The sequence below is a fragment of the Erythrolamprus reginae genome, unplaced genomic scaffold (genome assembly GCF_031021105.1).
Source record: "Erythrolamprus reginae isolate rEryReg1 unplaced genomic scaffold, rEryReg1.hap1 H_15, whole genome shotgun sequence".
Taxonomy (NCBI): Eukaryota; Metazoa; Chordata; class Lepidosauria; order Squamata; family Dipsadidae; genus Erythrolamprus; species Erythrolamprus reginae.
Window position 1 is genome coordinate 472,294 of NW_027248468.1, and position 26,852 is coordinate 499,145.

The 26,852-nt window shown below is 42.8% G+C and overlaps 1 protein-coding gene across 1 annotated transcript in view; it reads left to right on the forward strand.

The window, feature by feature from the left end:
• Window positions 1-26,852, forward strand: part of LOC139155356 (sodium channel protein type 5 subunit alpha-like) — a 377,085-nt gene that overhangs the window by 337,039 nt on the left and 13,194 nt on the right. The window contains exon 18 of the mRNA XM_070730487.1: window positions 9,755-10,036. Coding sequence (XP_070586588.1) covers window positions 9,755-10,036 — 282 coding nt within the window. The remainder of the gene's footprint in view (window positions 1-9,754; window positions 10,037-26,852) is intronic.

Below are 26,852 nucleotides of genomic sequence, written 5' to 3' on the forward strand. Positions count from 1 at the left end.
AAACGCTCTCCCCCATCTCCCCGGAGGCTCTCTGGATGCCAAAAACACCCTCCCAGAGCATCTGTGTGAGTCAAAAATCAGCTGGCTGGCACACACATGCACATTGGAGCTGAGCTAGGGCAGTGGCTCAGGTTCGCCATCACTGCCACAGAAGAATGGCATTGCAATGCAGTAACAGGAATATAGAAATTAGTCTGGATTGATCTGGATCACAGTTTAATCTAGAAGATTTCTGTAGAAGTCCTGGAAATTTTGTTCATCCCACTCTCTCAGCTTCTCAAAAAAGTTAAAAAAAAAAAATTAAGACAATAATTCTTGAGAAAGCGCTATCTCATGGTAGGCTGTCATTCAAAAAAAGGAAAACTACGCAAGAAACAGATAGTTATTTTGGATCTTGTTATATTACAGTACAGCACAATTAAAAGTATCTTGCTTCCAAACTAAATGACAGATGGACAGTCAAATTAAATACCCATATTTATTTATTAAATAATAATAATAATAATAATAATAATAATAATAATAATAATAATAATAATAATAATAATTTATTAGATTTGTATGCCGCCCCTCTCCGAAGACTCCAGAAGTTGTGAATGCTCCAACACTGGAAGTTTTTAAGATGTTGGATAACCATTTGTCTGAAGTATTTATTTATTCGATTTTTTTTAATGCCGCCCTTCTCCTTAGATTCAGGGCGGCTTACAACATATTAGCAATAACTCTTTTTATCATAGCCAGCCTATTGCCCTCACAATCCAGGTCCTCATTTTACCCACCTCAGAAGGATGGAAGGCTGAGTCAACCTTGAGCCAATGATGAGATTTGAACCGCTGACCTACAGATCTACAGTCAGTCCTGCAGTCTATCTGCTTCATCACCTCTCCTCTAAAGTAGGGTAGGGTTTCTTGCCTAAACAGGGGGTTGGACTAGAAGACCTCCAAGGTCCCTTTTAATTTTGTTATTCAATTCTACTCTACTCTACTCTACTCTATTCCCATATAAAAATCTTCCCTGGCAATAAAGAAATTAGCTTTGTTAGATTTATAGTTCATCCATCACATCCTATCGCAATAATAGTCTCTTCAGCTATTGATGGTTCTTGGATTCATTGTCCTAAGAGGGAATTTGGCCAAGATGTACAAATATCAGCAGAGCATTATTCTATTAATAATTCACCCGGAGAAGTGTCAAATGTTTTGCTCCGAGTTTTTGTGCCTTGTTATGTTGATCTCCCAGGAAAATGATCAGGGGGATTCTGGATATGAGGATTATACGGACTGCATGCCCCCGAGTATTTATTGTTTTACCTTTATTTGCATGGTTGTGTATGTCTGTATCTTGTGCATTTGTCCTTAACTCTGCATGGTGCTCCCGTTTGCAAATCACCACCTATAATTTTGAAACGTCTTGTAGTGTATTTGCAATAATGATGGTCACTGGACAAATTTACTCTGTCAAGGACCAAAATACTCCCATCTCTGCCATCACCCTTACCTTGATTACCACTGCCTCCCAATCATTTTTCTAATGCGGTGTCGTTCCTCTTCGGAATTTTACTTTGGCTAGTAACGTTTCTTTATTCTGTTTTTAATTTTGCCCAGTAACAATAGCTACCTGGGCTGATGAAAAATGGAAATAATGAAATGGCAACAAATCAAACAATAATAAGCACTATGTGGGGTGGGGGGGTAGGTAGTCCTTGACTTATAGCCACAATTTAAGTCTTTGACTTAAACCCAGAATTTCTGTTGCTATGTGAGACCTTTATTAAGTGATTTTTGCCCCATTTTACGACCTTTCATGCCGCAGTTGTTAAGTGAACCAGTGCAGTTTTTAAGTTAATAACACAGTTGTTCAGTGAATTTGAGTTTTCTAGTCATAAGGTCAAAAATGTTATTCGCATTAACCCTGGGACACTTCAACCTTTATAAATACGAATCACTTGCCAAGCAACTGGATTTTGACCCTGGGGATGCGGCAGTGGTCGTTAAGTGTGAAAAAATGGTCACCTCTCTTTTTTCAGTGCTATTGTGACATTGAATGGCCACTAAATAAACTCAGGACTACTTCTACCATACGGCTACAAAACAATTGCCCTCCTAAGGCAGTGCAGGTAGAAATGAATGGAGCAGTTGAAATGTAAAATGCCTAGGGCAGTGATGGCGAACCTTTTTATCCTCTGGCGCTGAAAGAACATGTGTGAGCACCCACACCTATAATTCGATGCCTGGGGAGGGCAAAAACAGCTTCCCCCACTCCCCAGAGGTCCTCTGGAGGCCATAAACAGCCTGTTTCCCAACTTCAGGTGGGCCCAGTGGGCTCGTGTTTCACCCTCCCCAGGCTTCAATGGTTTCCCTAGAGCCGGAGGAGGATAAAATTACCCTCCCCACCAAGTTCTCTAGAAGCCGAAAACACCCTCCCGGGGTCTCTGTATGAGCCAGGAATCAGCTGTCCGGCACACACCTGCATGTTGCAGCTGAGCTAGGGCAATGTCTCATGTGCCAGCAGATATGGCTTTGCGTGCCACCTGTGGCACCCGTGCCATAGATTCACCATCACTGGCCTGGGGAGTTAAAAGAGAGGAATATACAGAAATGAAAAATGTGTGGGTGTTACCAGGCAATCATTCATTTGGTCATTAAAAATAGACCCACAAAATCAATGAGGCCAGGACTATTCATGAACATTTGCCTCATGTCTATTAGCTTTCAGAAGAAAAGGGGAGATATAAAACTCATATATATAGAGAGAGACCCCATCATACCTCCTCCTCAAATCTTTCTCTGCTGATAAAATATTCTTAAGCGCAGAGACCTGTCCTGTAACCCGTCTCTCCAGGCTATCATTAATATAAATATTTTCTCCTGATGAGACAAGGCTGCTGATTGCTGACGGACACGCAGCCGTTGTTCCGAATAGTGCAAGGGGACTCTGACAAGGTAGTCTTGCAGAATGAGAATTTATTTACTCCAAGTTGTCTTTTGCTATTTAACCCAGGGGTCACCAAACTTGGCAACTTTAATCATGGGCGGCTGAGGAATTCCGAGAGTTGAAGTCCACAGATCTTACAGTTGCTAAGTGTGGGGACCCCCCTGATTTAATCCATGGTATGTTTCCCATGGCTGGAGAAAGTTGTGGGCACCTTCTGAAGAATTCTATAGAAATAATCCGGATTTTGTCCCAGGCAAGGTGATATTGGTACAATGCAATGATTGGCTCCCACCAGTGTTTTAATGCATTAACGTACATGTCAGCCCACTTCTTACCATGTCCCTGATTTACATTCCTCCTCCCTATAACCACTGTTGGATATGCTGTCAGTGTAATCTTGTTTGTTAGACTTTTCCTCAAGAGCTCAAGGTGTTTCCCATAAGACAGAGGCCTTCAAACTTGGCCACTTTAAGACTTGTGGACTCCAGCCAGCTGGAGAATTGCCCCGGAAGCAGAGTAAAGACGCCGAGACATATTGTGGATTAAATAAAGGGTCATTTTATTAAATTAACATAAATTTAAATAATGTAACTTTAAATACGTAAATTTAAATGTTTAAATTCAACTACAACTAAGGACCTGCAGAGGCCAATACTAACGGGGTGGAAATTCCTGCCAGAAACTTCCTTGGCAACATTGGGCATAACTCCTTGCTGAACCAGGTAAAGGTAGCCACCTTCACCTGGATCCAAGCCACGCCCCTTAGTCGTGTGGGAGGAGCTCACCCTCCAATCCCCAAGGGAAATTGGATCCGGTGATTCCCATGGACATCCTCTCTCCAATCCCTGACGTTGTTCCAACCTCTAGTTCCTGGAGAGAGGTGGTCCATCACCCTTTAAAAGGATGCCCAAAGGAGCATGCGCAGTCGCTACTACTGCCCATTTCTGCCCCTAACCTGCCAACCCCAGTAACCAAAGGGAGGCCTATTCTGAAATCTATGTGCACCGCACCCCCTAACCATTCCATCCATACCGTCAGTGTGGAATAGGAGAAAAAACGGCCGCCTCTAAAGGGGAGGCCGCAAAAAATTCCTATTCGGCCCAGAAGCGACCTCCTAAGGACACACTGTTGATAGCAGAGGGTGGGCAGGTGTTCGCTTCTCGGGGGCAGCAAAGCAAGGAGGAGGTCCTGCTCGGATCGCCCTTAAATAGGGCAGTCAAGGACCTCCCCTAGCTCCCAGAAGTTTGGGGCTCCATGGAGCCGCCAGCAGCATCCCCCTGCTCCGAGGGCAATTTCGGCCGGCGGCTTAAGCCGCTGGTCGGGCATTTCTGGGAGTTGAAGTCTGCAAGTCTTAAAGTGGCCAAGTTTGAAGACCTCTATCATAAGATGTTATCCCGATGAATGCAATCTTGTGAGATAGGCTGGCCTGAAACAGCGCAAGTGACTGAAAGTCACTTGGCGAAAATTGGGTGGCTGCTTGTACAACACTTTCTCCACCACAGCCAGTGAAGGACTACCAAAAATTTTATTGCCACACTGTGGATGTGGCTTATGCAGGATACCTTCCATTTTCCTTCAACATCTTTCAGTGCAAATTGGGTGCTCTGGGGTGGAGCTCCATTTTCGCTACCCCATTGAATCCCCCCCCGTCCGGGCAGTAGCCCACCCCTAACCACAGCACACCATAATGTCTTTGGAGACATTATGGAATAGTCCTCGCCTTACAACCACAATTGAGGCAAATTTTATTTTAAGTGAGTTTTGTCTCATTTTGCAACTTTTCTTGACAAAGATAAGTGAATCACTGCGATTGTTAAGTTACTAATGGTTGTTAAGTGAGTCGGGCTTCCTCATTAACTTTCCTGGTCAGAAGGTTGCAAAAAGTGGTCACCTGACCCTGGGACATTGCAACCGTTATAAATATGAGTCATGTGAGCACAAGGATGCTATAATAATATAGAGCCGGGGTGGCGCAGCAGGTAGAGTGCTGTACTGCAGGCCACTGAAGCTGACTGTAGATCTGAAGGTCAGCGGTTGAAATCTCATCACCGGCTCAAGGTTGACTCAGCCTCCCATCCTTCTGAGGTGGGTAAAATGAGGACCCGGATTGTGGGGTCAATAGGCTGGCTCTGTTAAACAGTGCTATTGCTCACATGTTGTAAGCCGCCCCGAGTCTAAGGAGAAGGGCGGCATAAAAATTGAATAAATAAATAAATCATAAGTGTGAAAAGCAGTCATAAGTCACTTTTTTCCAGTGCTGTTGTAATGTTGAACAATCACTGAATGAATGGTTGTAAGACCAGGACTTACCTGTAGTTATTGACTATACAGTTCCTGTTTGTAGAGGGAAACTTTGTCCCACACAATTCCTCCTATTATTAAACAGGGAACTTTCCATTCTAGCTTTAAAATGAAGGATCTTGATGCTCTGAACCAGGTTACTAACTTGGCTATCATGTGGGTGTCAGCCCGCATAGGTAAACCAGGAAGGAAGTGCCTAAATCTCATTTATTGCAAAAACTACATTAAGAGAATCTTGCAAGTCTGAAGGAACAAACTTGCCATATTCCAATTTTAATTACTTGTTCCATTAGAGTCAGTCTTGTCTTAGTTTCTTTCTCCGGCTCTTGGGCGACTGGGGGTTCCTGCCCCCTTCTCTAATTATTTCCTAGGCCAGTGATGGCAAACCTTTCTTTCCTCGGGTGCCAAAAGGCCATGCGCCCATGCTAACGCACATGTGCCAGTGCCCACATGCATAATTTGGTGCCTGGCTAGCATGAAAACAGCTTCTCCTGCCCCCCAGAGGCTCGAAATGGCCTGTTTCCCAAGTTCTGGTGGGCCCAGTAGGCCTGTGTTTTGCCCTCCCCAGGCTCCAAAGGCTTCCCTGAAGCCGGGGAAGGTAAAAATGCCCTCCCCCATCCCCCCGGAGGCTCTCTGGAAGCCAAAAACACCCTCCCAGAGCCTCTGTGTGAGCCAAAAATCATCTGGCTGGCACAGACATGCACATTGGAGCTGAGCTAGGGCAATGGCTCATGTGCCAACAGATATGGCTCCACGTGCCACCTGTGGTACCCATGCCATAGGTTTGCTGTCACTGTCCTAGACATAACGGTAGTCCTTGGCTTACAACTGTTCATTTAGTGACCGTTTAAAGTTACAACAGCACTGAAAGAAGTGACTTATGACCATTTTCACACTTGCCATTGTTGCAGCATCCCTGCGGTCACGGGGTCAATATTCATGCACTTGGCAACTTGGTTGATATTTACGACAACTACACTGTTCTTGGGCATTATCTGATCCCATTCTGTGAACTTCTGACAAGGAAAGTCAATGGGGAAAACCCGATTCACTCAACAACTGTGTTACTCACTTGACAACTGTACTGACTCATTTAACAAAAGTGGCAAGAAAGGTCGTAAAACAGGGCAAAACTCAATTAACAAACGTTTTGCTTAGCAACACAAATTTGGGGCTCAGTTGTGTTTGTAAGTTGAAGACTGCCTGTATCTCCTCTTTCTTTAAGGTCACCCACGCATTCCATTACAGCGGGTGAAGGCTGATTTGAACAAATGGAAAAACGTTGTATAATACAAGTACAAAAATTAACAATAAATGAATCCTCAATGTTCATTTTCTAAACCGGTGTGATGTAGTATTTAAGCTGATGTTCTGGGACGGGGTAGCCTAGCTACAAGCCCAGATACTTCATGGTTAAACTTTCACTCCATCAGTTCAACCCAGGCTGTGTTTGTTCGAGGAGATAAAATTGAAGGCAAAAATGCTGCACACACCATCTTGATTCCTGGAGTAAAAAAAAAAAGAATTTAAATCTTACTAACAATATTACCGATGAAGTTTTCAAAAGAACTTCATAATATCAGTATTATGTGGTTAAAGTGTAATTAATTAGACATTGAAACACACCGAAGTGCACCTGCTAAATGAAAATAAATCAACTATATTATTGGCTTGCCCCAAAGTCCACAACGGACTCATTAGATAAGATGTAACATTTCCTATAATTTGATTTACATTTGAAACAACATGTTATTTCCTGAGATCAATACAGTTTAGCCTCCATTCCAGAAATCCAAGGAAAGTGAAGTAAAAGCTGATGCGAAGATCAAAGACACAAATCAACAAAGACTCATATTTGCGCTTGATAAGGAGAAGAAACGTTATTGAGTTGGCAAGGTTGTCTAAAGCCAGCGAAAGTAACAATTATGAAAAACTTCTCCAAGTAATACAGCTCTGATCAGCTGAACAGCAGGCAATTGCCATTGTTCCACCCTACATTTTTATTTGTATTGTGTTCTGCTGAATAGAATATGTAATGTTCTGTGTGCATAACTCCTCCCTTCTTTATACCCGAGATTGGTGATTGAAGACTTGAGTGATGTGTCTGTAATTTATTGTATTGTCTTTGGGAGTGCATGTCAATATTACTCAAATGTTTCATGCCTGGGGTGATAATTTTTATCCTGCTAAAATACGCATCTCCATTGCTTCAGTACAATATTGCAAATGTGACTTTTCTTACCACAATGGTGTTATCTTGCTTTGATTGATTGATGTATATCTCTTTGGTCTTAAAACCTTTCCAAAGTGGATTGGCTTCACTCCAATCTACATTCTTGGTCTTTCGACCAGATCTTACATACGGAAATTCTGTCCTCAGCTATGCAGTATTATTATCTTTGTCTGTTTTATCATGAAATAATTTATATTGCTCCTTGATCCTGCTGGGAAGATACAGGAAAGCAGAAATTTGTATGAAAACTTGAAGAATGAAAGCAAGGAGGAATTCCTTTTAATTTCTGTTACTAGAATGTTTTTCTAGTGATAAATCAGGGGCTGGGGGAACAATCCTCTGTTATAGGGTCCAATATGTTCAAAGTAGATGCTGCTATGCATCATGACCATATCAGAAAATGGGGAAAAGACTATTTGGGTCAGATCAAGCCACCAAGCAGAAATTTTGTCCTCTTCTCTACTGGAGAGAGGGACTCCTTCTTCCACTGTATGAGTGAAATAGAGGGTCCCCGAACTTGGCCACTTTGAGACTTGTGGATTTCAACTTCAAAAATTCCCTAGCTAGCATGACTAGCTCAGGAATTCTGGGAGTTGAAGTCCACGAGTCTTAAAGTGGCCACGCCTGGAGACCCTGATTTATATCATTCAGTTCCTGAATTGATTTGATGGTAATGGCCCTCAGTCTTCCAGAATTTCATTGATTTACAGGTGTCTAATCAGTAAAATCTGGAGCTCAAATCCAAATTGCGTTTCAGTTTTAAATGTCATTGAAACCTATGGGATTGATTTCAAGCTGTTGCGATGAGAGTCCCTAATAGGCAATGAATGGAAATGATGTATGCAAGTGTTTTGAACAAATGAACAGTTTCAACCCTGTAGAGCCCTGCATTCTTTCTGAAAATGTTTACATAGATGACCATGAATATAATTTGCAGCAATTCTCATATCTACATCCTAATAATCATGTCCACAGTAGCTTGAGTATGCAATTCATACATTACATTATTCCATGAGAATGCATACTCAAACATGCTGGAATTGCTCCTATCTATGGTGTGTGTGCATGTTTGTACAAATTGGGTGTGGGTTTCAAAAGATTATACCATGGATATATTTGTTAATTGGAAGAAAATCTCCCTTTCTCATTCTAGGCATATCTACTGGAGCCATAGGTATGCCAATGCATCTCAGAGCTTTGATAAACAATACTATATTAATTATTAATCAGAAGATAGGTTCCTATAAATATTAAACACGTAGTAAGTCTTACACAGTGGGCTCTCAGTTGGCAAAAGCATTTTATGACAATAATGATAGATAAAATATTGCTCTTGTATCTGTTTTTGGTGGCCAACATAAATTAGGGAGCAAGACACTATATTATAAAACCAACTTTGGTTCCAAAAACTGAATATTGCTTTAATGGCTCCATGTCAATGCCACCAAAAAAAAAAAAGGCCTTTCCACAATGTGCTTCAACACCTGGGTAGTTGTGAGTCTGACACTTATTTTCACACAGCTGCCAATGAAAGGGAAACATATCTCGAGAAGAGCTCAGATATAAAAAGCAGTGCTACATAAACTACGTATAGATAGTCCTCAACGTACAACTGTAATAGAACCCAAAATTTATTTCTCTAAGCCAGAGAGTCATTAAGTGAGTTTTGCCCCATTTAATGACTTTTCTTGCCATATCTGTTACATGAATTGCTGCTGTTACTAAGTTAGTTACACAGTCGTTAAGTGAATCTGGTTTCTCCATTGAGTTTGCTGGTCAGAAGGTTGCAAGAGGGGATCACGCATTGCCCCCGAGACACTGCAACCATCACAAATATGAGTCATTTGCCCGAATTTTGATTACAAGACCATGGAAATGCTGCAACTGTTGTAAGTGAAAAATGTTTGTCACTTTTTTCAGTGCCGTTGTAACATTGAATGGTCACTAAACAAACTGTTGTAAGTTGAGCTCTACCTGTAGAGTATCAATACATTTTTATTAGACCAACGCAAAATCTTGGATGGATAAATTAGTTAACTCCCTGAGTTGAATGAACTTGTGGAAAGTCCATTGAACAAGTCTTTTTTTTTTGTCTTTTCTTAAAAAAATAGAAGACAATAAATAGAAGGAACTTCCATATGTTTGCTAAATAAGTTTACTTTTAAGCTGTCTTTTTTCGAGGTGTATAATTTGAATTAGGAGAAGTCTAGAGCAACCAGGTTCTAGGTGGGGTTACACAGCCGATGCTTTGTAATTAACTGAATGTTGTCTTCTCCTCCGTCAAAGGTGGTAGTGAATGCCTTGGTAGGGGCCATCCCTTCAATCATGAATGTTCTGCTTGTCTGCCTCATTTTTTGGCTCATCTTCAGCATCATGGGCGTCAACTTGTTTGCCGGCAAATTTGGGAGATGCATTAACAAGACAGAAGGCGATGAGCCTTTGAACCACACAATTGTCAACAACAAGAGTGAGTGTCAAAGCATGAATGACACTGGAGAGTTGTACTGGACCGTAGTGAAAGTCAACTTTGACAATGTTGGTGCCGGTTACCTGGCTCTCCTTCAAGTGGTGAGTTTAACTTTCATTAGACCGTCATTAGAAATATCTCTTGACCAAGGAAACGTCCACTTGGGTCAATATGAAATGTCAGATTAATTAAATTTAGATAAGAATCTGTCCTGGGGAGAAAAAAAGCCAAATGGAAAAGGGGATCAACAGGTGGTTTTTAGATTATTCCAGTATGTGCCAAATGATAGCAAATGTCATATTGAAAGGACATTCCTAGTACAATATTCTGCTACTGTTAATGGAAGAAATGGCTCTTCTAATATTCTATCTCTAATCCAGAGTTCCTTAACCCATGTTTAATCAGACATGTGCACAAATAAACCTTGATTCCTGTGCTCTGTAATGAATGGGTCTTCTATGTGTATATTGCATCTTTCATTTAAAAAAAATGCTCATTTAGCATATCTTTAAAGTTTCTGCCATTACCCGTTGAGTGTGATGTTAAGTTTCTAGAAAGAGAAGATTTATCACCTGGCCTTTTGTGAAGGGAGATATATTTTTCTCCAATATGTTTGATGGTACATTGTATTTTTCAGTCATTTAAGGAATTTACGTGTTTCAACAGGACAGGACAGGACAGAATACAATAGAATATAATTCTTTATTAGCCAAGTGTGATTGGACACACAAGGAATTTGTCTTGGTGCATATGCTCTCAGTGTACATAAAAGAAAAAGATACATTCGTCAAGAATCATGTGGTACAACACTTAATGATTGTCATAGGGGTCAAATAAGCAATGAAGAAATAATCAATATTAATAAAAATCTTAGGATACAAGCAACAAGTTACAGTCGTGCAGTCCTAAGTGGGAGGAAAAGGATGATAGGAATGAAGAGAAAAAACTAGTACAAATAGAAGTGCAGATTTAGTAAAAAGTTTGATGGTGTTGAGGAAATTATTTGTTTAGCGGAGTGATGGCGTTTGGGGAAAAACTGTTCTTGTATCTAGTTGTCTTGGTGTGCAGTGCTCTGTAGTGACGTTTTGAGGGTAGGAGTTGAAACAGTCTGCGTCCAGGATGTGAGGGGTCAGTAAATATTTTCATGGCCCTCTTTTTGACTCGTGCAATATACAGGTCCTCAGTGGAAGGCAGGTTGGCAGCAATTGTTTTTTCTGTAGTTCTGATTCTCCTCTGAAGTCTGTGTCGGTCCTATTGGGTTGCAGCACCAAACCAGACAGTTATAGAGGTGCAGATGACAGACTCAATGATTCCTCTGTAGAACTGTATCAGCAGCTCCTTGGGCAGTTTGAGCTTCCTGAGCTGGCACAGAAAGAACATTCTTTGTTGCGCTTTTTTGATGATATTTTTGATGTTAGGTGACCATTTTAGGTCTTGAGATATGATAGAATCTAGAAATTTGAAGGTCTCTACTGTTGATACTGTGTTGTCTAGTATTGTGAGAGGTAGAAGGGTGGAAGGGTTTCTCCTAAAGTCTACCACCATTTCTACGGTTTTGACTGTGTTCAGTTCTAGATTGTTCCAGTCACACCACAAGGTTAGTTGTTCAACTTCTCGTCTGTATGCGGATTCATCATTGTCTCGAATGAGTCCGATCACTGTTATATCATCTGCAAACTTCAGTAGTTTAACAGATGGATCGTTTGAGATGCAGTCATTAGTGTATAGAGAGAAGAGAAGTGGTGAGAGTACACAGCCTTGGGGGGGAGGGCTGTGCTAATTGTACATGTATTTGATTTGATTTTTCCTACCGGTAGCTTCACCTGCTGCTTCTTATCTGTTAGGAAGTTTGTGATCCACTTAAAGTGTGTTCAGGTACTGCTAGCTGATTTAGTTTGGTTAGGAGAATGTCCGGTATGATGATGTTGAAGGCTGAACTGAAATCTACAAAGAGGACCCTAGCGTAGGTCATTGGAGATTCCAGATGTTGAAGGAGCCATATTAACAGCATCATCTGTCGATCTATTTGCTCGGTATGCAAATTGATCTGGTACATGTTGAAACGAGCTATACCAGTCCTGCATATGAATAACGTCAGGTCGGAAGAGCTGTGCTGGCACAATGGTTAGAACCAGTAGTGGGTTCGAAAACCTGTTGCTACTATTTTCTGTGTGCGGTGCTTCTGCGCGCATGTGCTGAAGCATCCCTGGCAGATGGGCGGAGCCTCCTACTGCCACCACCCTCAATTCGCAGAACCGGAAGCAACCCACCACTAGTTAGAATGTATATTGCAGTCTGACTCTGTTCAATTCAAGACTCTGTATATATATTTATTTATTTATTTTATTTATTTATTTATTGGATTTGTATGCCGCCCCTCTCCGGAGACTTGGGGCAGCTAACAGCAACAATAAAACAGTGTACAATAGTAATTCAATACTAAAAACGATTAAAAACCCATTAATATAAAAACCAAACATACATACATACATACATACCATGCATACAATTGTAAAGGCCTAGGGGGAAAGAGGATCTCAATTCCCCCATGCCTGACGACAGAGGTGGGTTTTAAGTAGCTTACGAAAGGCAAGGAGGGTGGGGGCAATTCTAATCTTTGGGGGGAGTTGGTTCCAGAGGGCCGGGGCCGCCACAGAGAAGGCTCTTCCCCTGGGTCCCGCCAAACTACATTGTTTAGTTGCAGAAAGGCAGTCTTGATGGTCAACAACCTTAAGGAAATCTGGCGAATAGGCTCAAAAGGAGGGCCTGTGAGGGCATCTAGGACCAGGGGCAGATCCCATGACGGAAAACGATGAACAACTGGGGGCCTGATGTTGGTTGCCCCTTTCAGAAAGTCCCTGACCCAAGTATGTCTTGCAAGGGGCCGGTAGAAATCCTTACCTAGAATTGTGGATAATGCCGCCACATGGCGCCTAAGGGTATTAGGGGCCAGGCCCTTCTCCAGACCTGACTGCAGAAAGGACAAGACCACTAGCACCGATGCGCCCCGTGGGTCTACTTGTTGATGCTCGCAAAAGGTGCAAAAGGCTGCCCAGGTGGCTTGATAGATCCTCCTAGTAGAAGGTCTACGGGCTGCTAGCATGGTGTCTATAACCTCGTCAGGCACGAGCTGACTCCTTAGATGGAACCGCTCAAGTGCCAAACGGTTAGTTGCCACCACTGGGGTTCCGGATGAAGCATTGTCCCCTGGTGGAGTGAGATCCGATGGTCGGGAATCCTCCAATGGGGTGACACTGAGAGCTCTGCGAGATCGGCGAACCAACTGCGCCGAGGCCAAAAGGGAGCCACCAGCAGCACCTCCGCCCTTTCCTCTAGTAGAAGAGGAAGACCCACTCTGTGGGACCTAACCGGTCGCTGGGATTCGTGCAGCAGAAGGCGGTCCCTGAGATAATCTGGTCTGGTGCCATGATGGGCTTTATAGGTCATTACCAACACATATTGCAGGCTGACTGTTCCATTCAAGCCTTCCCACCTTTTGAGGTGGGTAAAATGAGGACCCAGGTTGTTGAGGGCCATAGCCTGACTCTGTAAACCGCTTATAATGCCTGTAAAAGCATTATAAAGCGGTATATGTCTAAGTGCTTTTGCTATTGCTATTGCTAGTTGTGAAAACAGATAAAGATGGCAGTAGTTCAGCTTCAAAGCCTGTTTGTAATGGAATAATCTGACTCTCTTTTCTGTTGGATAACTTTTATGTCCCTTAGAGATGGAGGCAAAAAAGGAACTGTCGAGGAGCAGGCATTTGTGCTAATCTGAATGTACGCCTAGTTGTCTCACATTTGTGGGATTCCCTCTTTATTTCAGGCTGTCTTGCCTATTTACCAGATTGCAAATGAGTTTCAGCGGGAATTGTCTCCGCGGTTCCTTTCTTTCTATGGAACCATTAAATCAGAAGGAAGGTCCATGTTTCCCTTCCTTTGTAATGAAGCAGTTGTGCTTAAACTCTTCTACGCTTAAGGCTCCCAAATGAATAAATAGTCCGGTTTTTCGCATTTCTTCTTTGAATGTTAAACCAGCAAATATCTCTCTTTTGTAGGGATAGGAAAGGAAAGGAAAGGAGAGGCTATTTTATGCTGTTTTTGCAAAACCCAACTTTCTAGTTCATTGAACAGGGCATGGCATAGATCTATGTCATGACGCACCAAATATTTCTCGACAATGCACAATCTGAGAGCCAAATGTTTTTATCAGTTTGTTTGTTTTTTCTGCTTGCAATTAGTAATATTGAGACAGGGGCCTTAAAATAGCAAGTAGAATTCTTTTAAAAAAAAAACCAAACCAAACCAGAAGGCAAAAATGCAATGCCCTTACTTCAGTGGGCTCGTGCTACATCAGCAGACAATATTCCCACGAGGACTAAATCAAAACATTGGGCTGAAATCCTGATTTGCTAGAAAATATAACATGTGTCTTTTTTATCCTTACTAGACCAAATGTCTTGAATTGGCCTAATCATGATCTGAGGAACAGGGATACCGCTGGAAAAAAATCATACTTTGCCATGCCTTCCTATTATGTTCTTTTTTTAAAAAAAATATTTTTTAATTTTTTAATAAATTTTATTTACAAATATACAAAACATAAAAGAATAATCGAAACAAATAACAGTTAGATCCTAGTATAGTATAACAATTTATGAACATAAAAACTTGTAGAGAAAGGGGTGGAAAAGTAAGTAGGAAAAGAGTGGAGGAGAAGGGAGAAAAAAGATAGAAAAAACAAAGGAAATAAAAGAGAGAGAGAAGATAAAGGGGTGGGCGAGTGTACGGTGGAGCTGTATTGAAAACGAGAACTAATTTCTAATTTATTAGCTCATTACCATGGTTCGAAATAGTCGTCTAGATAGGCAAATGCAAGCATTGAATTAATCAAAGTATAGAGATTTTGAAAATAGTCTGGTTTCTCTTCAGGTCGTATAAATCTTTCGCCTTTTGCTTCGTATTATGTTCTTGATGGGATGAATTTCCAGGCTATTTTCAACCTGGTTTCTACATTTCAATGGCTAAATCACATTACATCTAAGCATGTCATGAGATTCATTAAACCCTACTATATATTTGTTCTAGTACAGTATGTTTGTTCCAGCTTAAGATATTACGAATTACAGAATAGCAGAGAGTTGGAAGAGTCCTTAGAGATCTTCCATCCCAATCCCTTGACTGAGCAGGAAAAATTACACTACTGTATTCCAGACAAATGTCTGTCTCATCTCTGCTTGAGAGGCTTCAGTGATGAAGCACCCACAATACAGGCTGTTCCGCTGATTGATAATCGTTCTCACTGTCAAGGAATTTCTCCTTAGTTCTGTTCTGCCGGGCTCTCTGGTAGAATCCTCCCAAAAATGCACAGATACAATTTCAGACACACACACGTTTGAAAATTCAAAACAATGTTCTTTATACCGAAAAATGCAAATAAACGAAACACTCTTTTTTTTATAGCAAAGAGCACTTGTCTCCAAACAAACTGGTAATTTGTACAAGTCCCTTATCAGTTCTGTGATACTTAGCTTGCGGCTGTGAGGCAATTCACAGTCCTTCTTCTTTCACAAAGTGAAACACACTTTGCTCTGGTTTAGTTTCAAAGCGGGGGGAAATCAGCACACAAAAGGTCAAAGTCAGTAAAGCAGTCACGAAACACAACAATCAGATAATCCTCCACAATGGCCAAACCCACACGCTGCTCTTTAAAACAGCCTCACTAATTACCACAGCCCCACCCAACCACAGGTGGCCTCATTTTCTTTGATAATAATCTCTCAGTTGTTGCTGCCTATGCATCGCTCTCCGCATGTGTGGCTGTATCATTAACTCTTTTCTGAATCCAAGGAGGAGCTAGATAATTGATCTCCTTCTGAGCTGTCTACCACACTCTCCTCCTCCCTGTCACTCATGTCTTCTTGGTCAGAGGAGCCTTCATCAGGCCTGCAGCATGTGGATGTCTCCCCCACATCCACAGTCCTTGGGGTAGGAGCTGGGCCAGAGCTAACCACAACAAGTTCTAGGTTGGTTCTCTCTCTGATTAGTTTCCATCTGTTACCTCTTGTCCTGAGCTCATATGCTTTGGAGAATAGGTCAAATCCCGGCTGACCATGGCTTGAATTTGCTGTTGAATTGAGCCATTATTAGAAAGATCTTGGGGAGATCAACAAACCAGCCCTGGTACTTGTTCCACCGGGTTTCTTCCACAACAAAACATCATCTAAGTAGACATGCATGAAGAAAGGCTTTTGTAATCAGTTCAAAAATCCTACTTCCTTGAAAAACACTGGTTTTCTTTCTTGTATCTTCCAGCCATGCACACTTGAGTAGAATAGGTGTTGATTATGTCTTCTGCACTCTTAGAAAAGCCAGAGGATAGGCAAGGAACAGAATTTCCTGTGGACCCATGAAGCTGACTCAGATTACCTCTTGACGGTTATTTAGCCTAGCATTGTCAGCTTTGATCTTTGGCTGCCTACAGACCAGTTTTCCATGGCCTTGAGATCCCTTTGAATCAGAGATTAAATCTGCTTGCATGTAATTTGTCAATGAGCTGCAATGCCCTTCCCAAAATAATACACTAACCTTCAGTGATGGGTGGTAGAAAACAAGCACAGTTAGCTCTTCGCTGTGTCAGCCAACATTTCATGGGTGGAAATAAAGTACACAATTAACATTCCAGTTCTGCACATCACGGATTGAGCATCCTGCCCTTTTTGTTGTTGTTGTTGTTACAATCCTGGGCATCTTTCTGCCGTCTGCAGATGCATATTTCAAGCTTAGAACATATAACGTAGAATCACAGGCCTGGAAGGGACCTTGAAGGTCTTCTGTCCCAACCCACTGCTCAAGGCAGGAGATGTTAAACCCATCCCAGTTAAATGCCTGTCTCTTTTTTAAAAAAAAGTCTAGTGATGGAGCCCCCACAAGCCCAGGATGTAAACTATTCCATTGATTTCATTGCCAGAAAATTTCTCCTTACCTTTAGGTTGGGTTACTCTTTAATCTTGTAAGAGATTTTATTAAGACTTAAAAAGTGGCGCTCAAGGCGGCAAGATGCGCGTACCATGCCGCCTTGATTGCATCAGCGGAATCCCGCCCGGCCGCTCTGTTTAGGGTGACCCGCTCCCTTCTTAACCAGGGGGGAGTTGGGGAGCCCTTGCAGAGTAGCGCCGAGGAGTTTAACACGTTTTTCACTGATAAAGTCGCTCAGATCCGGGCCGACCTCGACTCCAATTGTAAAACAGAGTCGACTGACAATGAGTCAGTCGAGGTGACTGGTGCACGTACTTGTCCACCTGTCTGGGAAGATTTTGATCTGGTGACACCTGATGAAGTGGACAAGGCCATTGGAGCTGTGAGTTCCGCCACCTGTCTACTGGATCCGTGTCCCTCCTGGTTGGTCTCGGCCAGCAGGGCGGTGACACGGAGCTGGGCCCAGGAGATTACCAACGCTCCCTTGGGGAGGGGAGTTTTTCCAACACTCTATAAAGAAGCGCTCGTGCGCCCCCTTCTCCAGAAGCCTTCCCTGGACCAAGCCGTACTTAATAACTATCGTCCAGTCTCCAACCTTCCCTTTATGGGGAAGGTTGTTGAGAAGGTGGTGGCACTCCAGCTCCAGCGGTCCTTGGAAGAAGCCGACTATCTAGGTCCCCAGCAGTCGGGTTTCAGGCCTGGTTACAGCACGGAAACCGCTTTGGTCGCGTTGATGGATGATCTCTGGCGGGCCCGGGACAGGGGTTTATCCACTGTCCTGGTGCTCCTCGATCTCTCAGCGGCTTTCGATACCATCGACCATGGTATCCTTCTGCACCGGTTGGAGGGGTTGGGGGTGGGAGGCACTGCTCTCCAGTGGTTCTCCTCCTACCTCTCTGGCCGGTCGCAGTCGGTGTTAGTGGGGGGTCAGAGGTCGGCTCCGAGGTCTCTCCCTTGTGGGGTGCCTCAGGGGTCGGTCCTCTCCCCCTTGCTATTTAACATCTACATGAAACCGCTGGGTGAGATCATCCAAGGACATGGGGTGAGGTATCATCAATATGCCGATGATACCCAGCTTTACATCTCCACCCCATGCCCAGTCAACGAAGCGGTGGAAGTGATGTGCCGGTGCCTGGAGGCTGTTGGGGCCTGGATGGGTGTCAACAGACTCAAGCTCAACCCAGATAAGACGGAGTGGCTGTGGGTTTTGCCTCCCAAGGACAATCCCATCTGTCCGTCCATTACCCTGGGGGGGAATTACTGACCCCCTCAGAGAGGATCCGCAACTTGGGCGTCCTCCTCGATCCACAGCTCACATTAGAAAACCATCTCTCAGCTGTGGCGAGGGGGGCGTTTGCCCAGGTTCGCCTGGTGCACCAGTTGCGGCCCTATCTGGACCGGGACTCATTGCTCACAGTCACTCATGCCCTCATCACCTCGAGGTTCGACTACTGTAATGCTCTCTACATGGGGCTACCTTTGAAAAGTGTTCGGAAACTTCAGATCGTGCAGAATGCAGCTGCGAGAGCAGTCATGGGCTTACCTAGGTATGCCCATGTTTCACCATCACTCTGCAGTCTGCATTGGCTGCCGATCAATTTCCGGTCACAATTCAAAGTGTTGGTTATGACCTTTAAAGCCCTTCATGGCATCGGACCAGAATATCTCCGAGACCGCCTCCTGCCGCACGAATCCCAGCGACCGATTAGGTCCCACAGAGTGGGCCTTCTCCGGGTCCCGTCAACTAAACAATGTCGGTTGGCGGGCCCCAGGGGAAGAGCCTTCTCTGTGGCAGCACCGGCTCTCTGGAACCAACTCCCCCCAGAGATTAGAACTGCCCCTACTCTTCCTGCCTTCCGTAAACTCCTTAAAACCCACCTTTGCCGTCAGGCATGGGGGAATTGAAACATCTCCCCCTGGGCACGTTTAATTTATACATGGTATGCTTGTGTGTGTGTCTGTTAGTATATGGGGTTTTTTAAATCTTTAAATATTTTAATTAATTGGATTATTTATGATTTGTTTCACTTGTTGTGAGCCGCCCCGAGTCTTCGGAGAGGGGCGGCATACAAATCCAAATAATAAATAAATAAATAAATAAATAAATAATCTTGAAACTCTCTTTTTTGGGGTCTCTCTTTAATCTTGAAACAAAGCTCAATGTTTTGTTCTTAAGGTGATTGTCCTCCATTAGTCAGAATGACATGCTGTGAACTGCATTCTTATCAGCATTCTTTCATTCATTCATTCATTCATTCATTCATTCATTCAATCAATCAATCAACCAATCAAATCTGGAAGAGAAACCTTGGAGGTCTTCTTGTCCAACCAATACCAGTGATGGTGAACCTTTTTTTTCCTCCGGTGCCGAAAGCACACGCGCGTGTGTACTATTTCACATGCATGCACACCCATAATTCAATACCCCCATGCATCCCATCCTCCTGGACATACGTATGTGATCCTCCCATGCTACCCTGCCCCATAGGCATGCATGGCCCCCCTATTTTCAGTGGGCCTCATGGGCCTATTTCATACCCTCCCCAGCAGGGGCGGATTCCTATTATCGTGGCTACTGGTGCGCTGCGCATGCAGCTTTGGTTAGCTTGTGTGTGTGCATATCCCAGCATGTTTTGGCTTGCTTGTTCATGCACACGCGCACAAGATTTTAGTGATTTTTTTGCGTGCACAGAAGCAAAAACATGCTGGGATGCGTGTGCATGCTAGCTAACCAAAGCTGCATGCACAGCGCCCTGGTAGCTGCAGGAATAGGAATTTCCCAGTTCCTGCAACTATTTATAATAGAATAACAGAGCTGGAAGGGACTTTGGAGGTCTTCTAGTCCAACTCCCTGTTCAGGCAGGAAACCAACCCCACTTCAGACAACATCAAACAATATCACTAAGAAGGCCTCAAGAGCTGTAAACCTAATCCTACGTAGCTTCTGCTCTGGAAATCTCACACTACTTACCAGAGCTTACAAAACTTTTGCCAGACCCATCCTCGAATACAGCTCATCTGTTTGGAACCCATACAGCACCTCAGACATTAACACCTTTGAAAATGTTCAAAGAAACTTCACCAGAAGAGCCCTTCACTCCTCCACTCAAAACAGAATACCCTACGAGACTAGACTTTTAATCCTGGGCCTAGAAAGCCTAGAACTATGACGCCTTAAACATGATCTAAGTATTGCCCACAAGATCGTATGCTGCAATGTCCTGCCTGTCAAACACTACTTCAGCTTCAACCACAACAACATTAGAGTACTCAACAGATTCAAGCTTAATATTAACCTCTCCAAAGTTGACTGTAAAAAATATGACTTTAGTAATTGGGTTATCAAAGCGTGGAACTCCTTACCGGATTCTGTAGTATCATCCCCTAACCCCCAACACTTTACCCTTAGACTATCCACGATTGACCTCTCCAGATTCCTAAGAGGTCAGTAAGGGGCGTACATAAGCGTACTAGAGTGCCTTCCATCCCCTGTCCTATAGTCTCTCCTATATCTTGTATTTCTTCTCTACTATATCCTCTATAACCTTCATTGTGTATTACTGTGTATTGGACATACATACATACATACATACATACATACATACATACATACATACATACATACATACATAAGCAAACAAACAAACAAACAATAAATGGTTAGCCAACACCTTCTTGAAAACTCCCAGGGTTGGAGCATTCACAACTTCTGGAGGCAAGTTGTTCCACTGATGGATTGTTTTAACTATCACGAATGTTTTCCTTAGTTCTAAGTTGCTTCTCTCCTTATTTAGTTTCTACCCATTGCTTCTTGTTCTACCCTCAGGTGCTTTGCAGAATAGCTTGACTCCTTCTTCTTTGTGGCAACCCCTGAGATATTGGAACACTGCTATCATGTCTCCCCTGGTCCTTCTTTCCACTGAACCAGCCCCTTAACTGTCTTTGTTGCTTCTCTGCACTTTTTCTAGAATCTCAACATCTTTTTGCATATCACAGTGACCAAAATTGGATGTGGAATTTTAATCATGGTCTTTCTAAAGCAGTGTGTGTAGCATACTAGTAGTACTTACGTGATCATATCCCTTTGTTGATGCAGCCTAGGACTGCATGGACTTTTTTTTTGCCAGCTGCAGCCCACTGCTGGCTCCTATTGAAGTGGTGATCCACCAGGACTCCTGTGATCAGCTACAGTTACTGTAATCAAAGCAAAATGCTTTATACTGAAGGGAACTTTTGATTCACTTGGTTCAGAACAGTTTATTCCTCTTGATAACAACTTCAAGCAGGAGTTTTCCCAGCCCATCTGTGGAGTTTCTTCTTTATTTTTTTATCATGTTTTTTTTTAATCCCACTTTTATGTTTAGCTAATTCAAGGCAGCCTACGTACCTAATGCTTCCATCTCCTATTTCTGCTACATCAACCGCTTTATGAAGTGGGGTAAGCTGAAAGAGAGTGACTAGGCCAAAGTTACTCAAGTAGTTGTCTAGAATTGATGCTTATCTAGTTTCTAAGCTATCGTTTTAGCTGTTAAACCAAACTGGTTTCTGGAATTGTCGGGAATGGATTCTGAAGTATGAACTAGACTCACTGAAGAAAGCAGCATGTTAGCACAAGGGCAGGAGAAGGTGGGAAGACTCACAAAGTCTTCATTTATGGGTGGGGGGAGTCAACGTCCATTGAGGACCTGTAGACTGCACGAGTCAAAAAGAGGGCAGGGAAAATATTTACTGACCCCTCACATCCTGGACACAAACTGTTTCAACTCCTACCCTCAAAACGTCGCTGCAGAGCACTGCACACCAAGACAACTAGACACAAGAACAGTTTTATTCCAAACGCCATCACTCTACTAAACAAATAATTCCCTCAACACTGTCAGACTTTCTACTAAATCTGCACTTCTATTCTACTAGTTTTTCTCATCATTCCTTTCACCCATTTCCTCCCATGTTGACTGTATGACTGTAACTTGTTGCTTATATCCTAAGATTTTTATTAATATTGCTTCTTCATTGCTTATTTGACCCCTATGACAATCATTAAGTGTTGTACCACATGTTTCTTGACAAATGTATATTTTATTTTATGTACGCTGAGAGCATATGCACCAAGACAAATTCCTTGTGTGTCCAATCACACTTGGCCAATAAAAATTCTATTCTATTCTAATATCAAGTTCCCTCTTCCTGCTTCTCATCTTTGGATAATTGGATCATCTTCTCATGGCTGTTTTTATGGTTCAACGTCATTTTCCTATAGAGTTGCTAGCTTTTCAGACAGAGTTCCCAAGAACTGGGCTTTGGAACTTTGCTAACTACAAGTAGTTAAATAGCTCGCACGTTTGCTTGACTAAACGACAGAGATAAAGAAGGGCTTTTAATAGTTTGGAAAAGAAAAAGAATCAAAACCACGCCTAGCTTGCTTCTAATTGTTGGCACCTCCAACAAGGTATAATTGTTTGGGCTACTAAGTCTGATTTTATATCATAGCCCTGTTGTTTTTATCAGTTGCACATTCATTCATTCATTCATTCATTTTATTTATTCATTCATTCATTTCATTCATTCATTTATTCATTTCATTCATTCGTTCATTTATTTATTTATTCATTCATTCATTTTATTCATTCATTCATTTATTCATGTCATTCATTCGTTCATTCATTCATTCATTCATTCGATTTTTATGCCACCCTTCTCCTTAGACTCAGGGTGGCTTTCCACATGTTAGCAATAGCACTTTTTAACAGAACCAGCCTATTGCCCCCACAACCCGGGTCCTCATTTGACCCACCTTGGAAGGATGGAAGGCTGAGCCGGTGATGAGAATTGAACCGCTGACCTACAGATCTACAGTCAGCTTTTAGTGGCCTGCAGTACCGCACTCTACCTGCTGCACCACCCTGGCTCATGTACAGGGGGGGCAGTACAGAGGGCTGCACATGCACCCTTTTCGCCATCACTGCCCTCTTCCATTTCAGACAAGTGACTGTCCAGTTTCTTCTTGCAAACTTTCAGTGATGGAGCACCCACAATTTCCAAGCAAAGCCATTGCACGGATTGATTGTTCTCACTGTCAGGAAGTTTCTCCTTACTTGTGAGTTGGTTCCCTACTAGATTAATTTCCACCCGCTGCTTCCTGTTCCGCCTTTAGTAGAATTCCACTCTCGTAACAGCACTGGTTTCAATAGGATAAACAGCCTTCAAACTTGGCCACTTTTAAGACTTATGGACTTCAACTTCCCATGAAGTTCCACAAGTCTTAAAGTGTCCAAGTTTGGAGGCCCCTGTAATAGGAGAGAATATTTACAGTCCTCAAACTTGGCCACTTTTAAGGCTTATGGACTTAAACTCCCAGAATTCCCATGAAGTTCCGCGAGTCTTAAAGTGTCCAAGTTTGGAGGCCCCTGTAACAGGAGAGAATATTTACAGTCCTCAAACTTGGCCACTTTTAAGACTTATGGACTTCAACTTCCCATGAAGTTCCACGAGTCTTAAAGTGACCAAGTTTGGAGGCCCCTGTAACAGGAGAGAATCTTTACAGTCCTCAAACTTGGCCACTTTTAAGACTTATGGACTTCAACTTCCCATGAAGTTCCACGAGTCTTAAAGTGACCAAGTTTGGAGGCCCCTGTAACAGGAGAGAATCTTTACAGTCCTCAAACTTGGCCACTTTTAAGACTTATGGACTTCAACTTCCCATGAGTTTTAAAGTGACCAAGTTTGGAGGCCCCTGTAACAGGAGAGAATATTTACAGTCCTCAAACTTGGCCACTTTTAAGGCTTATGGACTTCAACTCCCAGAATTCCCATGAAGTTCCACGCGTCTTAAAGTGACCAAGTTTGGAAGCCCCTGTAACAGGAGAGAATATTTACCTGGATGTTTTCCAGGAACGACAGTATTGCACCACACACCACACTTTTTGTCACCTCCAGATCGGGGCTCTGAAGTGGCTCCTAATTCCCTGATATATATTTTTTTTCTCCTTCCCTGGCTTCATTTTTCATGCTATCGTCACTCCTCGGCAAGAGTGTGTAGTGAAGGGTTCCAGGACTCCAAAGGGGTTTCAGATTATCTTTGCTTTCCCCCCCCTCCCGGGCAGGGGGGGGGATGCCTTTTGTTCAGCAGCAGCTCTGCCTCCTCCCCGTTGGTGTCTTGGCACTCTCCGATCAATCCATGAGCCACAATGACTTTTCTTTAAAAAATAAAATAAAATAAAATGATAAATGCCACATTTCTCCTCCATCTGGAGTTCAGCTCAAATAACACTCCCGGGATGAAAATGCCATGGAGATACGCAAGACAGTGTTCACAGATAGAAAAGCAGTGCAAGGAAGGGTGAAGCGGGGGGTTTTCTTTTAAGGCTGTGTGCTACAAAACATTTTCCCCCCTCCCTGCCCCCCCCCCCCGAACTTCCAGAGCAGAAGGAATGGCTTTTAAGTGAAACGGTGGCATAGTAAGAAGCTCAAATTTCTATCCAGGGGGTTTGCAGAAACATCAGGAGGCAGAGGAAGAAATTATTAAACCACCTACAGGAGGATCAATATATGTAGGATTAGATCATTATTTGCTTCACAGAAAGAGCCCGTAACATTATCTGGTCTTTCAAGCTCCAGTTGCTTGAGAGTTTGGGTTTTTTCTCTCTCTCTCTCTTAGATTTCCCCATTTTCCCTGGACTATATAAATAATTCCATAACAATGTCCTTCCTTCCTTCCTTCCTTCCCTCTCTCCCTCCCTCCCTCCTCCCTTCCTTCCCTCCTTCCTTCCTTCTTTCCCTCCCTCCCTTCCTCTCTTCCTTCCTTCTTTGCCTCCTCCCTCCCTCCCATTTTTCTTTCTTCTTTCCTCCCTCCCTCCCACTCTCCTTCCCTCCTTCCTTGGCTCCTATTGACTTCTTTCTTTCCTTCCTCCCTCCCTTCTATTAACTTCCTCCCTCCCTCCCTCCCTCCCTTCCTTCCTCTTTCCCCCCTCCCCTTTCTTTCTTATTTCCTTCCATTCTCCTCCCTCCCTCCCTCTCCTTTTCTTCCTTTCTCTGCTCCTCTACCTTCCCTCTCCCACCCGCTTCCTTCCTCCTCTTCCTCCTCCTCTCCTTCCTTTCTCCCTCCCCTTACTTTCTTAATTCCCCCTCCTCCTTCCTCCCTTCTCCTCTCCCTGTCCTTCCTTCCTTTCTTTCTTTGCTCCTTTACCTTCCTTCCTTTCTTCCTACCTACCTACCTACCCACCTACCTACCTACCTGCCTACCTTCTTAACTTGTGGGCGTTCCATCCCTGGAGCTTTCAAGAAGAGGCTGGCACCCACTGGTCCAGAATCTTAAGAGTCAGCTGCTCTGAGCAGAAGTTGGACTAGAACACCCCCAAGGTCCCTTTCATTATTGGGTTACTGATCGGGTAGAATATTTAAAGCATGGATGACACAGCTATAAAATAACCAACTGGAATGAACTTCCAACCATTATTTCCATGCTTGGTGTGTTCCCATTGTCTCTCTTTATGGAGCCAGTGATTTCCAACAGAGAAGGGGTGGGGGAAGGGATTGAAGACATTATACAAGAGCAGAAATGAAAAGAGGAAGTGGGATAGCAATCGCATTTAGACTTATATACCACTTCCTAGTGCTTTTACAGGATTTACAGGGTCAGCCTCTTGCCCCCAACAATCTGGGTCCTCATTTTAACCACCTCGGAAGGACAGAAGGCTGAGTCAACCTTGAATATTGGATGGAATATATAAAAGCAAGGAGACAAAGTTTTTCAGTATTTTTGTTTCAATTACCAATCACACAAAGCCCCCCCCCTTCTATTACCACCACGTCTCCTAAAAGATAAAGAAAACCTTATGATTTCCTTCCTCTCAAACAATTTTTGACTTTGAAGGTAATCTGTCATCTACAACCCCTTTGGGGTAAGTATTTCACACATGCTCGGTCGGCTATTATTCAACTTGAATTAACAATTAATTCAAGTTTAATGTTGAGTATTAAGACCTTCCCCGCCTCCTTTCATTCAAAACAACAGCCACTAGAGAATGTAAAATGATTATTCTCTGATTTATTCTATTTTGCCCAAGCTTTTTTTATTTTTTATTTTTTATTTATTCATTTGTCCAATACACAATACATATGGAAGAGAATAGACATGAAGTAATATATGTAAAGATAATATGTAAAAATAGATGAGAAGATATATGAAAGGAAGAAAATATATATGATATATGAGATAAAGGAGAGACAATTGGACAGGGAACGAAAGGCACACTAGTACGCCCCTTATTGACCTCTTAGGAACCTGGAGAGGTCAATCGTGGATAGTCTAAGGGAGAAATGTTGGGGGTTAGGGGTTGACACTATTGAGTCCGGTAATGAGTGCCACGCTTCGACAACTCGATTGTTAAAGTCATATTTTTTACAGTCAAGTTTGGAGCAGTTAATATTAAGTTTGAATCTGTTGTGTGCTCTTGTGTTGTTGCGGTTGAAGCTGAAGTAGTCATTGACCGGCTCAAAAGTATTGGAATACTTGTGAAGGTTGCGTTTTTGGTAGCAATGTGTTGAATGCAGTGAATGCAGTGATTTGTCCTTGTTTGTAACAATCAGTGCCGGTGCATTGTCACTGGATTGACTATAGATTTGTCTTCATTCTTATTTATTTATCTGTCTTGGCTTGATATATTGAAAATACACCGTTTCTCGCTCATTGCGGCATATGAGGAAGGGGTTAAATTTTGGTCAATGGCAGAAGGCTGAAACCTTTTCAAAGACTCAGAAGTAAACATACAATTACAATTATTTCAGGATGGCAAAGGCAGTATTTTTAATTATAGTACTGCTGGTTACCATAGTGGATATATGGCACTTTTAGTAATTTACCCTTAGAGTCACTATTGCAGCATGCCTGCATTTCAGGGGAGAATCATTATTTTTATTAAGCCAATTTTCTCAGTAGCTT